Source organism: Arvicanthis niloticus, chromosome 6 (assembly GCF_011762505.2).
Source record: "Arvicanthis niloticus isolate mArvNil1 chromosome 6, mArvNil1.pat.X, whole genome shotgun sequence".
NCBI lineage: Eukaryota > Metazoa > Chordata > Mammalia > Rodentia > Muridae > Arvicanthis > Arvicanthis niloticus.
Window position 1 is genome coordinate 43,603,757 of NC_047663.1, and position 14,070 is coordinate 43,617,826.

General features: G+C 43.4%; 1 protein-coding gene across 2 annotated transcripts; it reads right to left on the reverse strand.

The window, feature by feature from the left end:
- Positions 1-2,986: 2,986 nt before the first annotated feature.
- On the reverse strand, positions 2,987-13,958 carry Sdf2 (stromal cell derived factor 2). Of its 2 annotated transcripts, XM_076936227.1 has the most exons (5): positions 13,784-13,958; positions 7,687-7,744; positions 7,489-7,614; positions 6,825-7,017; positions 2,987-3,623 (listed from the first exon to the last, which is right to left on the reverse strand). In XM_076936227.1, exons 1-5 carry the CDS (start codon positions 13,956-13,958, stop codon positions 3,336-3,338), a joined length of 840 nt encoding a protein of 279 aa, XP_076792342.1. In that variant the 3' UTR covers positions 2,987-3,335. The 2 variants fall into 2 exon arrangements, with proteins under 2 accessions (XP_076792342.1, XP_034363163.1); XM_034507272.2 differs by lacking the exons at positions 7,489-7,614; positions 7,687-7,744 and having other exon boundaries at positions 6,825-7,021.
- Between the last annotated feature and the right edge of the window lie 112 nt (positions 13,959-14,070).

Consider the following 14,070-nt stretch of genomic DNA (forward strand, 5'->3'; position numbering starts at 1 on the left):
GCTAACTTGCAGCTTGAAATGTTTTCTTTCTTTCTTTTTTTTGTCTTCTCTTTTTCCTTCCTTTTCTTTTCTTTTTGAGATAAGACCTTAGTATGTAGCCCTAGCTAGTAGAGAATCTGATATGTAAACCAGTCTGGCTTCAAAATTTTAATGATCCTCTTACCAGTGGCTCCTGAGTGCTGGGATTAAATGCATAAACCACCATTATTTTTGAGACAGGTTCTCCCTACACAGCTCAAACTGGCCTCGAACTCATAATCCTTCAGTCTCAGCCACCTAAGTACTAGGATTACCTCTGAAATAGCTGATTGATTTCTCCCAGCAAGAAGTCACTCTAGGGGCTGGAGAGATGGCTCAGCGGTTAAGAGCACTGACTGTTTTTCCAGAGGTCCTGGGTTCAATTCCCAGCAACCCCATAGTGGCTCCCAACCATCTGTAATGGGATCTAATACCCTCTTCTGGTATGTCTCAAGGCAGCTACAGTGTATTCACATATAGTAAATAAATTAATTAATTTAAAAAAGAGAGAGAGAAGTCTCTCCGAGGGGCTGGAAAGATGGCTCAGTGATTGAGAGCACTGACTGCTCTTCCAGAGATCCTGAGTTCAAATCCCAGCAACCACATGGTGGCTCACAACCATCTGTAATGGGATCTGATGCTCTCTTCTGATGTGTCTGAAGACAGCTACAGTGTACTCAAATAAACCTTTTAAAAAAAAAAAAGAAGTCACTCCAAGCACTTAGATTAATAATATAAAAAAAACCTGTCTTTAATAATAGCTGAAGTCTTTACAGTGTATAAAGGTTTGAGCTATAACATTGCGTTGATACATATGCTTTCTACAAATCTCTTTTAGTTTCCAGACAGGTTAAATAATTAAACATGTCTTACAGAGACAAAAACTGCAAGTTTGGTTGTTCGTGACAAATAGGGAGACTTATAATTTAAAGATATTGTCACAGCTTCTCCAGACAGACTGGAGCTGCTTTTCCCCCTAACACAGTTATGCTCTTCCTGAGAAGAGGCACAGGACTTAATGAGCGACTGTCAGTGAGTATCATCTTCTCCGATGCCTAGCAGAGGTAAGCTTGTCTTGTATCCCTTGGACAGAGTTTAGACCAGGCTGGCCTGGCTTCTGCCTGGTCTCTGCCTTCCTCTGGTGAGGCAAGTTCCTCTTGTTAACGGGAAGGAGCTAATGGGCAGTGAGAGGGAGCTGGGGTTGTTTTAACTGCCCAGCTAAGCAGGGCTTCTTCAGTTCAAGTTTTCCTCTGTGTAACTAAAATATTTCTAAGCAAACTAATTGGTAAAGTTTTTTATTTTGTTGTTTTGTTTTCTGTTTATTTGTTTTTGAGACAGGGTTTCTCTGTGTACCCCTGGCTGTCCTGGAACTCACTTTGTAGACCAGGCTGGCCTCAAACTCTCAAAGCTCCATCTGCCTCTGGAGTTCTGAGATTAAAGGTGTGGGTCTCCATGCAAGTTTATCACTTCTGTTTTCCCCTTCCAGCACCGCCCATCACTTCATGATTTCTCTACTTCTTTCTGAACAGATACATGGAATCAACGCAAGAATAGTAGGATGAGCAAGGAAGAGCAGCAGCAAGGATTGGGGGGGGGGGATGAAGAGCAGGGGTGGAGTTCTAACTCTTGATTTGAATTTACTGAGAACACAAGTTTTTTGTAAAAGAATTATAGTTTCTTGGAATCATGGGCCATGACTACCACAGAACTGATTATCTGCAAATATTCCACATCAACAACTTAAAGCAAACATTTCTAAAATAAAAAAGCTTTGTAGAGGTGCTAGAGACTTGGCTCAGTGGTTTAGAGCACTGGCTGTTCTTCCAAAGGACACAGGTTCAATTCTCAACACCCACATGGCAGCTTACAACTGTCTATAACTCAAGTTCCAAGGGATCTGACTCCCTCACACAGACACATGTGTAAGGTAAATACCAAATGTATATAAAGACTAAAAAAAAAAAAAAGAGCTTGTAGTAACTTGCATGTGGTATGCACCTTTAATCCTAGCACACAGAAGTCTGAAAAAGTGAGTTTCTGTGGTTTTGAGGATAGCCTGGTTTACATAGGACCAGCCAGAGATCAACATACCCTGTCTGTCTGTCTGTCTATCTGTCTGTCATACACACACACACACACAAAACCAGAGGTGGAGAAATGGCTCAGTGATTAGGAGAATGGCTGATCTTCCAGCAGACCAACCCACAACCACCTGTAACTCCAGTCCCAGGGGTCAGTTGCCTAGATGCCTTTTGGCCTCTTTTGGCATGTGGTACACAAACATACGTCCAGGCAAACATTTTATACATAAAAACTAAAAAGCTTGCAGTCACTGAAATTCCACCAGATGGCACTCACTTCTGTTCACCACTGCCCAGCCTAAGAATGTAGGAGCAAACTCTAAGAACTAACTAGAACAAGAAAGGAGGAAGTGAGGTGGCAGAGGAAGGACAAAAAACTTAAAAAAGAAGCTGGCTTCCAAGAGCTAACTACACTGTGGTGCAAGAACAAAGACCAAGGCAGGTACAGCTCCTATTCCGAAAAGTACCTACTGCTCTCAAGGATGCAGGCGGCTACTCAGCGTTTCTCTTCCACATTGTTCAAAGTGTTATCTACCCCGTGACAAGTCTATGAAGATTAAATGAAGGGTTATCACATAGTGCCTAGATTAGCAGTGAATTAGTGTTGGTTTTGGTAACCTTAAGTCCTTTTCTCATCTACATAACAGATCCTCAGGAAGACATATCATAGCTAGATATTATGTTGAACTCTGTGAAGGTCTTACACACAGTCAAAGTTTAATAAAGATGTGCTGGGGAAGAATTGAAGGCACAGAGAGAAAAGGGTTATATGCAAATAAATTTTAAAATGGCCAGCAGTGAAGATTCCTAGCACCTTGTTAGTCTTTGGACTTGAGAATTAAGCAGGCTAGCCATTAAACAGCCTGCTTTGTAAATGACCACATAAATGAATAAAAGTCTTTTTATTTTTTTATCCATCATTTTGGAGAAAGACAAAACGGAGGAAATCACGAGTTAACAATTCATGATGCCAAGCTCCTGTGGAGTTAAGCTTCCCAGCTTAGACAGGCAAGTTCCCCAACCTCTTATACCAGCATGAATGAAGGTATCTCTGCCTTCACAGACAAGTCCTCTCCTGAGAACTGACTAAACCCGGGAGAGCAACCAATTCAAGTGGGACAGGCTGCAGGTCCAAATGCAGCACGCTCAGAGGACCTGAAGCAAGGATCCCACGGTGAAGTAGCAGCAGACTTCTACAAACACTGTGTGGTGACAGTGGCTCCGAGGATTTAAGAGTCACAGCTCTGCATGATGGGCCTCGGCCCTCAGCAGCTCACTGGGCTTCATGAAGATGCCTTCCATGGCCTTCCAGTAGTTGTTCTGACTTGGCTGGGCCATACCATGTACCTCTTTTTGTCCACTTATGGGTCTACCATACTGTTCTCCTGTGACAGACAGGAGTACGTCAGTGGAAGAATGTTTGAACCTCACTTCACCATCTCTTACCCAGTAAGGTCCATTACAGAGCACTGTCCAGTCATCCAGATAGTCACCTTCACCTTCTTCGCCAAAGGCACTCACTTCCTAAAAGACAGAAAATGGCAACATTAACATGTGGTGGTCAGGTCTGAAGAGGGAAGGAATGGAGCCGAGAGTGGTAGAGCACACCCACAGTCGTAACACTAGGGAAGTAGAGATAGGAGGACCAGGAGGTCAAAATCAACCAGCTACATAGGCAGTTTGAGGCTAGCCTAGGCTAGAAAAGACCCTGTCCCTAAATAAATAAGGAACCATTGAGAAGAAAAATAAATTACCCAAAAGAAACAGAACTGGGACTTTCTAGTGTTAATGCACAAATATTTGTGCTGTTGGTGTTTTGAGACAGGGTTTCTCTGTGTAGCCCTGGCTGTCCTGGAACTCGTTCTGTAGACCAGGCTGGCCTCAAACTTAGAGATCTGCCTGCCTCTGGCTCCTAAATGATGGGATTAAAGGTGTGCACCACGATACCCAGCTTGATGGACATCTTTTTTTTTTTTTTTTTTTTTTTTTTTTTTTACATACAATAAACTGTGGGGAAATAAAAAGACACAAAAGTCACAAGAGAAAATGAGTTGTCTCAGATTATGACCCAAGCACTACACTTTACATTAACACTCTATCTGTCAGACATTTTAAACGTTACTTATGTGTGGGTGCACATGTGGCATGGCATGCATGTGGAAGTCAGATGACAACTTATGGAGTTGGCTCTCCTTTCATAAGGTAGGTACAAGATCAAACTCAGGTCAACAAGTGTCTTTGCCAACTAAGCCATCTTGCTGGTGGTCCTTGATTTTCTGTTGTCAAAGACGTGGTCTTGCTCAGTTGTCCAAGATGGCAGAACTCATGTGGGCTCAAGCGTTCTTCCTTTTACGGAGCAGAGACTATGGGTGCACACTATTACATTTGGCCTTCTAAACACACTCATCACTCATTTTCACTTCTGGGGAGGGAATAATATAAGCATATACTTCTTTCAGGGTATCCAATAGTCTCACAGACACACATACAGGCAAAACATTAATACACATGAAGTAAAAATAAAACAAAAACAACAAAAACAACAAAAACCTAGACCACGGGGCTGCAGAGATGGCTCAGAGGTTTAGAGCACTCACTGCTCTTCCAGGGTTTCTGAATTCAATTCCCAGCAACCACAACCACCTGTAATAGGATCTTCTACATACAAAAAACAAAAAAACAAAAACAAAAAACCAAAAAAACAAAACAAAAAAACACAAAAACAAAAAAAACAAAAACCAACCAACCAAACAAACAAACAAAACAAACAAAAAAACAAGCCGGCAGTGGTGGCACACGCCTTTAATCCCAGCACTTGGGAAGCAGGGGCAGGTGGATTTCTGAGTTGGAGGCCAGCCTGGTCTACAGGACAGCTAGAGCTACATAGAGAAACCCTGTCTCAAAAAAACCAAAACCAACCCTCAGAGTACATGCTGCTTTTCCAGAGGACCCAGGTCTGATAACCAGCACCCAAAGAGCCATCACAACCATCTGTAACCCCAGCTCAGGGGATCCGACACCCACTTCTGGCCTCTAAGGGCTGCACATACAACACAGTGCACAACTGTATGTCTAGGCAAAACACTCACACATAAAATAAAGATAGATAAAAAATAATTCTAGCTGGGCAGTGGTGGCACACGCCTTTAATCCCACTTGGGAGGCAGAAGCAGGCAGATTTCTGAGTTCAAGGGCAGCCTGGTCTACAGAGTGAGATCCAGGACAGCCAGGGCTACACAGAGAAACCCTGTCTCGAAAAACCAAGAAAAAAAAGTTTAAAAATAATTCTAGTCAGGTCACGAGGTACACCTATATACTTTCAAAAGTTAACAGGCTGATGCAGGAAGAATGCCTTGAGCTCGAGGCCGACTGGAACTGCATGGTGAGTCCAAGGTTAGTACAGGGAAGCCCTGCCTCAAATAAGTAGATGCATACACACACCATAGCCAGGGGCTGGAGAGGGGGCCCAGTAGGTAAAGTGCTTCCTGAGCATCCACAGAGCCCTAGCTTTGGTCCCTAGCACAGCCCAAAACTAGGTGTGGTGGCACATGCTCATTAACGCATGGACTTGGGAGGTACAGTCAGGAGCTTCAAGGGCTGAGGGCCAGCTGAGTTACAGTGAGTGTGGGGCCAGTCCTGGCTACATAAGACCTTGTCTTAAATATAATCCAACATGGCATGTGTGGTGATCTACATCCAGAAAATTATTTTTGTTACTATTTCATAACTGTAATTTTGCTACTATTTTAAATTGTAATGTAAAAATCTGTGGTTTCTGATGCTCTTAGGTGACCCTGTAAAAGGGCCATTTGATGCCTCCAGAGGTCATAACCCACAGGTTGAGAACCACTGCTCTAGACCATCTATAATTGACTACACAGTGAGACCCTGTCCCAACAATAAAACAAAAAAACCAGTCATTTAATTTTTTTCTTTTTTTTTTTTTTTATATACAAGTATTTGTCTATAAGTATATTGACGTATCACTTGAGTGCCTGGTGTCCAAGGAAGCCAGAAGAAAGCGTATGATCCTCTGGAACTGGAGTTACAATCATGAGCTACTGTGTGGGAATTGAACCTGGATCCTCTAGAAGAGCAGCCAGTGCTTCTAACTGCTGAGCCATCTCTCCAGTCCCACAAAACTCTTCATTGTACAAACTTATTGATATTTTAATGTATCTTATTCTACTTTTACTCCCATTCCTCACTTTAGTTTAGATATAAATTCTCCATTCTAACCTGAGCAATTAAGTATGAAGAAACAATTTTCTTTCATGGGGGGTAGAGAGCTGGCTCAGCAGTTAAGAGCACTGGCTGCTCTTCCAGAGGACCCGAGTTCAAATCCCAGCAACCACATGGTGGCTCACAACCATCTGTAATGGGATCCGATGCCCTCTTCTGGTGTGTCTGAAGAGAGCAACAGTGTACTCATATACATAAGATAGATATAAAAAAAAAGAGAGAGAGAGACAGAGTCATTTCTCCAAGTCTGCAGAAAAGAGAATGTCTTACCTAGAAAGAAAGGGTTAACGACTAATATTGGTTGGTATAGGTCCCTGCTCAAGGGGACATACAAGTTTGTGAAGTGTCTCATATTTAGGAAGGAAAGAAGGAAGCAAGGAAGGAAGGAAAGAAGGAAGGAAAGAAGGAAAGAAAGAAGGAAGGGGGAGCCAAACACCAAGAGACCAGATAAGTAATGGAGCAGGGCAGATCAGGAACACCTACCTGGTTTCCAGAGAGCGGTGAAGTGAAATGGTGGCTGTGCAGGTTTCGACCCGTGTTGATGTGTGTCAGCCGGATGGGCTGCCCGCATTTGATGGGGGTTCCCCTTTCACACACTGTGGCCGTCTTCCCCCGTATTCTCCAGTAACTGTTGCTGTCATCCACAGAAGTCACACCTGTCACTGACTGCTGCCCACTACCTGCAGGCAAAAAACAAAGGCAAGGCAGAGAGGAGAGGCAGTCTGGAGAGGCCCGACTCCCTGACAAGCTGTTTGTGACCTATCCGCTGCTTGTAAAGTTTCTGCCGCGTTTGCATGGCTTCTAAGAAAACCTCTACCACACCTCCATCTACATCATCTCTAGATATTAAGGATCTTGACATTTCACTCTTTAAAAAAAAAAGATTTATTTATTTATTTAATATATATGGGTACACTGTCGCTGTCTTCAGACACAACAGAAGAGAACATCAAATCCCATTACAGATGGTTGTGAGCCAGCATGTGGCTGCTGGGAATTGAACTCAGGACCTCTGGAAGAGCAATGTTCTTAACTGCTGAGCCATCTCTCCAGCCCCTGACATTTCACTCTTAAAACACTGGCGGTTGTGGGACAGCAGTCATGACTGAACTAAGAACACAAGAACACGGAGTTGCAGCATACTGACTATGGAATGAGGTAGGTCCTGTGAGAGGGCCATCTGTGAATCTTCATTGCACCTTTAAGGCCTTGGACAAGCATATGAGTTTGATCCTCTGTGGCTGTGAGTTCAGCAAAATCATGAGACAAGATGCTAAACAGCCAGAGTATGAAGAAAACAGGTTTTAGGTCTAGTGTTATGTGCAGAGAACTTGGTATCATTGGCTATGAAAAAGCTAAAGATACTGGATACTTAGATGCACTTACTCCTCCTGCCGGGGAATCTGGGACTGAGAGAAAGGCTAGCAAAGGAGTACCAGCTAATGTGCCTAATCCCAGAAGGCCGTGTGTGAGTAGCTGGAGGTCCATCCCTGGAGGTAGTGAGACCACAGCAGAAGCTGTTGCTGTGACTGCCAACAGTGACTGTATCTCCCACTGACGTCCTACCAAGATGGAGAATCCCTCCACCATAAATAATGGCTTCCATGATGATCTGAGGTCACCTACAGGCCCATCAGTTAGCCTTCCTTTGATCAAGGGGTGCCTATGATAGGCATGCCCTCTGAGACCCTCCTCCTCAGGAACGGATCCACCAAGACCCTGGATATTGTTAGCAGACACCAGACTTTCTTTTCTCTGAATGGGGTCTTGTAAAACTGAGAAGTGGCCTGTGAGCCTTCTGTTCCCTTTGTGCACCAACCATAGCTAACAATACAACTAATTAAATCCATAAAAGAAAGGCCAAGGGAGCTCAACCTGACCCCTTCCTCTTCCAGCCATGGATGTGCCCTGTGTCACAAATGGTATGGAGGGGAGGAAACACTATGTTTGGGAATATTTTACTTCCACAACATGAAGATTTAAAACACACTCAATGTGCTTACATACTGTAGATGAGTGCACTTAAACATGTGTGAAAGGACCAGTGAGATGCCCAAGGGGTCAAGGCACTGGCTGCCTAAGCCCCAGCCTAAGTTCATCCCTAGAGCCACACAGTAGAAAGAGAATGACTCCTGCCAGTTACCAGGCCTGATTACTTGAGTTCCACCTTCAGAACACACATAGAAAAAGATTGGCATTGTGGACTGTGCTTGTAATCCCAGAACTGGGAGGCTGCACAAGCCAACCTTGAGCTCACTGACCAGCCAGCCTAGCCATACTGGTGAGCCTCAGGTCCCCGTGAGAGATTATTCCCCAAAACACAGTGGGGCCAGGGAGATGGCTTAGTGGGACAAAGTATTAGCCATGCTAGTCTAACAACCAAACATCAATTTCCAGAACCCAGGTAAAAAGTGTAAAAGGGAGTCAGGCGTGGTAGCACACGGAGGCAGAGGCTGGCAGATGTCTGTGAGTTCCAGGACAGCCAGGGCTCTGTTACACACAGAAACCCAGAAACATCTTGAAAAAACAAACAAAACAGTTCACTTACACACACACACACACACACACACACACACACACACACACACACACATTTTCTTTTTTTGAAACAGGGTCTCTCAATGTAGTCCCAAGACATATGTATGTCCTAGAGCTCCTTATGTAGACCAGGCTGGCCTCGAACTCAAGAGATCTGCCTACCTCTACCTCCTGAGTGTTGGGGGTAAAGGTGTGTGTCGCCATGCCAAACGCATACAGAAATCTAAGTATAAAAGAAGCCAATGACTTGGCTCAGTGGTTAAAAGTATTTAATGTTATACTTGAGTTCAATCCTGAAGATCCACAGTAGGAGTCAGCCAGCATGTCCCAAGTTGTCCTTTAGGTAAGTTTTATGCCAGTTAGGACTGCAGAGTAAAACTTTGTCTCAAAAAGCCAGAATAAAATATTCTTAGATCATATAAATTTGTAGCCATTCCTTGGGTAATATAATTCTACATGGTGAAAATACTGAATAAAATATGTAGCTGTAGCTCTTAAAGGAAAATGTATTATCACCACGTGTTGGGCTATGTGAAAGTAATTGGGAGATTTGCTCTGCCCCTTTTGCTCCCAAATAAGGACAGGGTGTTTCTTGGTTTATTCTAGTCCATTTTAGTGCCTGAATAAATGACGAGGTAACCTAATACATTTATTAAAAGGCTGCGAGCCCTGTGACTGGGCAGAAAGTCATCTATTCTACTCTGCTAGCTTGGCCATTTCCCAGCTTTGTGGTTGGTCACCTGTGATCTGTCACACTCTGCTCCAAGGGTGCTCTCCTGGCCACTCCTCCTGGCCCCTCCATATGGTCGCTTCATACCTTCCTCTCTTCTTTCCTCCCCCACCCACTTTTCACTCCTCTTTAGGACCTCCTGACTAGGATGGGAAGTACTGCCTTCCCTCTGTGCTCTCCCCAGTTATTGGCCGATTCAGATCTTTATTAACCAATCAGAAGTGATGGAAAACAATTTTTACATAACATTGAAAGTGGAAGTCCTTGACCAGGACAACTTTGGGGCAGCAACCAGATGTCCGGGCATAGAAATTAGCATCTGAATATACGGTGCACAAAACAATCCCCCAAGAGGACTAATCCAAGTTCTTCCTGTGAATGATTTGGATTTTTTATTTTTATTTCTTTGTTTTTCCTTTTTTGCAAGACAGAGTTTCTCTGTATAGCCCTGGCTGTCCTGGAACTCATAGAGAGCCACCTGCCTCTGCTTCCTAAATGCTGGGATTAAAGGAAAGGACCACCACCACCCAACTGCTAATTTGTATTTTTGTTTGTTGAGACAACGTCTCACTGTGTAGCACTGGCTGGCCTGAAATTCACTAGGTAGAGCAGCTGTCCTCTGAGATCCTGCCTCTCTCTACTTCCTGAATAGTAAGACTAAAGGCCTTCTGCTCCACTTGAATATTCACTCTTACATCACTAAGGCATTTTATTCTCAGATAGATACAGTTACTGTCTCCCACTTTAGTGTTAGGAGTGTTAGGAGGGGTGAGCAATATACCCAGTCATGGAGCTAGGACTGGGCTGAACCTTAGCCAGGTAAATACTTACTATCCAAAACACCATGTCCAAAAGGCACCTTCTCCATTCCATTTTCTACCAAATTCTTCCAGTCTACTTACTGCAGAGATACTTTCCCTCCTAGATGGCCTTCCACTTCCAATGCCCTATCTGACTTCACCGAGTAACAAAACCTCAGGTTTGAACTAATGAGCTGGTGGATGGCCAAGCAAGCAGCCCTCTCCCAGACTTACTCCACCCAGCCATGCCATTGTTACATCTTTTAAACTTTGGTTTTTAAAAAAAAATTTATTTTATTTTTGTTTTAAGATTAATTTATTTATTTCATGTATGTGAGTACACTGTCGCTGTCTTCAGACACACCAGAAGAGGGCATTGGATCCCATTACAGATGGTTGTGAACCACCATGTGACTAGAAATTGAACTCAGGACCTCTAGAAGAGCAGTCAGTGCTCTTAACTGCTGAGCCATCTCTCTAGCCCTAAATTTTATATTTTGAGACAGGGTCTGAACTGGGTAGCCTTGGCAAGCCTGGAATTCACTATGTAGACTTACTAGGCTGGCCTAGAACTCAGGGAACTCCACCTGCTTCTGACACCTGACTCAGCTCCTCTTCTCACTTCTTGTTAATGCCTTTCACTTCAGTCAGAATTCAGTGTTGTTCTATACATTTAAAGAAACATTTTGTTGTTGTTTGTTTTTTTCAAGACAGGGTTTCTCTGTGTAGTCTGGCTGGCTTGGAACTCAGAGATCTGCCTTCCCTTGTCTCCCCAGTGCTAGGATTAAAGGCATGAGCCACTGCTGCCCAGTAAAAACAATTTTTATTAGATTTATTCATTTTACTTTTTATGTATTTTGCTTGCATGTATGTCTGTATACCAGATGCATGTTTGTGCCCACAGAGGTCAGGAGTCAGATCCCTTGGAACTAGGGTTAGGTAACCACCATGTGGATGTTTTTTTTTTTTTTTCCTTGTTTTTTTGAGACAGGGTTTCTCTGTGTAGCCTTGGCTGTCCTGGAACTCACTCTGTAGACCAGGCTGGCCTCGAACTCGGAAATCCGCCTGCCTCTGCCTCCCAAGTGCTGGGATTAAAGGCGTGAGCCACCACCCCCTGTCACCATGTGGATGCTTAGAATGGAAGGTGTACTCTTTGTAAGAGCATCATATACTTTTTTTAAAAAAGATATATTTATTAATTTTATGTATATGAGTACACTGTAGCTATCTTTAGACACACCAGAAGAGGGCATCAGATCCCATTATAGATGGTTGTGAACCAGCATGTGGTGGCTGGGAATTGAACTCAGGACCTCCAGAAGAGCTCTTAACCACTGAGCTATCTCTCCACTCCTGTTCTCTATATTTTGATTGTCTCCTTAATTTTTCACTTTCTTTTCAATCCTCTACTTCCTCCAGAGATCTCCTTATACCTGGGAATGTCCAGAATTCTATTTGGTCTTTGATCTGTTCCTAAATACTTGTGGGTCCAGATAAAGTAATTTAAGTAACATCTACTGTAATTTTTCAGATTGAGAACCATATAGATCATCCTGAGCAATCTGATCTACTCATGGATTTTCAACCATTATCTAGAGAAGAATATTATCTAGTATCTGGGCTATAAAATGGCTCAGCTGGTAAAGGAACCTGCCACCAAGTCTGACAATGTCAGTTCAATCCCTAGGATTCACATGACAAAAGGAGAGAACAATGTTCTTCTCTGATCTACACATTTGTATTGTGGCATGCATGCATCTAAACACACACACACTCTCTCTAAATGTTATTAAAACAATTACAGCCTTTAATTGCAGCATTTGGGAGGCAGAGGTAGGAGTTCAAGGTCAGTCTGGTCTACATATTGTGTTCCAGGCCACAGTTAGGGCTAGAGAGACTGTCTCAAAAACAAACAAGCCAAAAATCTTTATCTAGGGTTAAGAGCACTGGCTGCTCTTCCAGAGGTCCAGAGTTCAATTCCCAGCAACCACACAGTGGCTCACAACCATCTGTAATTCGAACTGATGCCCTCTTCTGGTGTGTCTGAAGACAGCTACAGTGTACTCATATACATTAAATAAGTAAATTAATTAATTTTAAAAAAAGAAAGAAAAAAAGACTAACTCAGATTCTTCCCCTAAGGTTCAGGCTGAACATAGCTGGACCCCTAGGGACCACCTGTAGAGAATCAAAGTCTAGAAGGCTTCTCTCTCACTCCATTTTAACTTAGTAGACCCAGAGCAGGAAACATTAAATTAAAATGTAGCGAGCCTGACAGATATAGGTGTTTCCTGAATGAGGTGGCTAGGAATATAAAGTCTACCCACTCCCTGGACTAAACTGGTAGGACAAGTTCTGAGAGTTGTGAACAGACTAACCATCTTAAAAGGTCACTTCCTTTCTAGCAAATAGCATCAGTCATTCAAATTATCCTGAGTAGCTCATGGTGAACTTCATTACTTTTATTTCCCCCAGTGTGGGGGCAGAAGCCAGGGCCTTTCAGTATGCTTGGCAAATACTAACACTGAGGTAATTACCCAGCCTTTGAACTTGTTTTGCTGTTGTTTTGAGACAGCCCCCACTATATAAGCCAGGCTGATTTGGAAGTCCAGATCCTCCTGCTTGAGCCTTTTGAGTGCTACGATTACAGACCTAGGCCACCACACCTGCCCATTAGTCTTGTTTTATTGTTTGATTCACTACTGTATTTCCTGTGTCTAGAACAATACTAGACACACAAAACCAGCTCTTTAAATCTAGGCCAACTGAATGAGCCCACAAATAACTTGAGTATTTTAATTAAACGTGATAAAAAGCAGATTTTCCTCTGCAATGCCTGTCAACACTTAAATTCTTTACACGGAAGTTATCGATAAGTCAGCGTGCCAAAAGTATGTGCTTAAAAAAAGAAGTGTAAGACAAAGGGTGAGCTCTTGAAGTTTAAAATCTGAGATTCAGCGTACATTGTCTTGCTCTAAATGTTCCTCTTCCAGCACAAAATAGTGGCAGCCCATGGAATCTGAAAGGTTTTGAAGCTGGACAAATTTGGATTAAACCCTGTCTCCATCATTTACTAGCTATAAGGTTTTGAGCAGTATCTCTGAGGCTATTTATCCACCTGAGAAAATAACCTTAGTATCTATTCTCGATACAATGTTAAAAACTGGAAAGTATAAATGTAACACGTTTGGCACATAGCTCACCAAACAGTAACATTGGGACTAAGTTTCCTTGGCAACTCGTTGTCCTCTTCAAAAAAAACCTAGGGCACGTCTAACTTTCCAAGACCACGCCCTCAGAGTCCGAGGCCCCGCCCCTTCCAAGCTCCCCGGGCCTAGGCAGCCCACCCGAACCTGCTTGGTCCCCCTCTGTACCTGACCCATAGCGCACGTCGTGAGAGTGCAGCCGGACGTTATGGCGTGTATTGAGTAGCTTCACCACGGAGCCGCAAGTAACGACAGCCATGTTGGACGCTCCCACAGCGCTCCACAAACCACCCAACAACAGAAGCGACAAGACAGCCATCCTAGATCCGAGAGCCCTAATCATCCAAGAAAATTAGGCCCCTCCCCGGAACCGGAAGCCGAGGGTAGAACTACGCCAAGATGGAAGTGAAGACTCTTTAACCTGAATCTTTATGGTTCCTTTGGCTAGAGCGGCT

Coding starts and splice junctions, on each gene's coding strand:
- Sdf2 (XM_076936227.1), bottom strand. CDS start 13,958: ATGATTAGGGCTCTCGGATCTAGGATGGCTGTCTTGTCGCTTCTGTTG. Junction 7,615..7,686: donor GTATCTTTAGCTTTTTCATA/GCCAATGATACC, acceptor CTGGCTGTTTAG/CATCTTGTCTCATGATTTTG. Junction 7,018..7,488: donor AGGACCTACCTCATTCCATA/GTCAGTATGCTG, acceptor GCCTGCAGGTAG/TGGGCAGCAGTCAGTGACAG.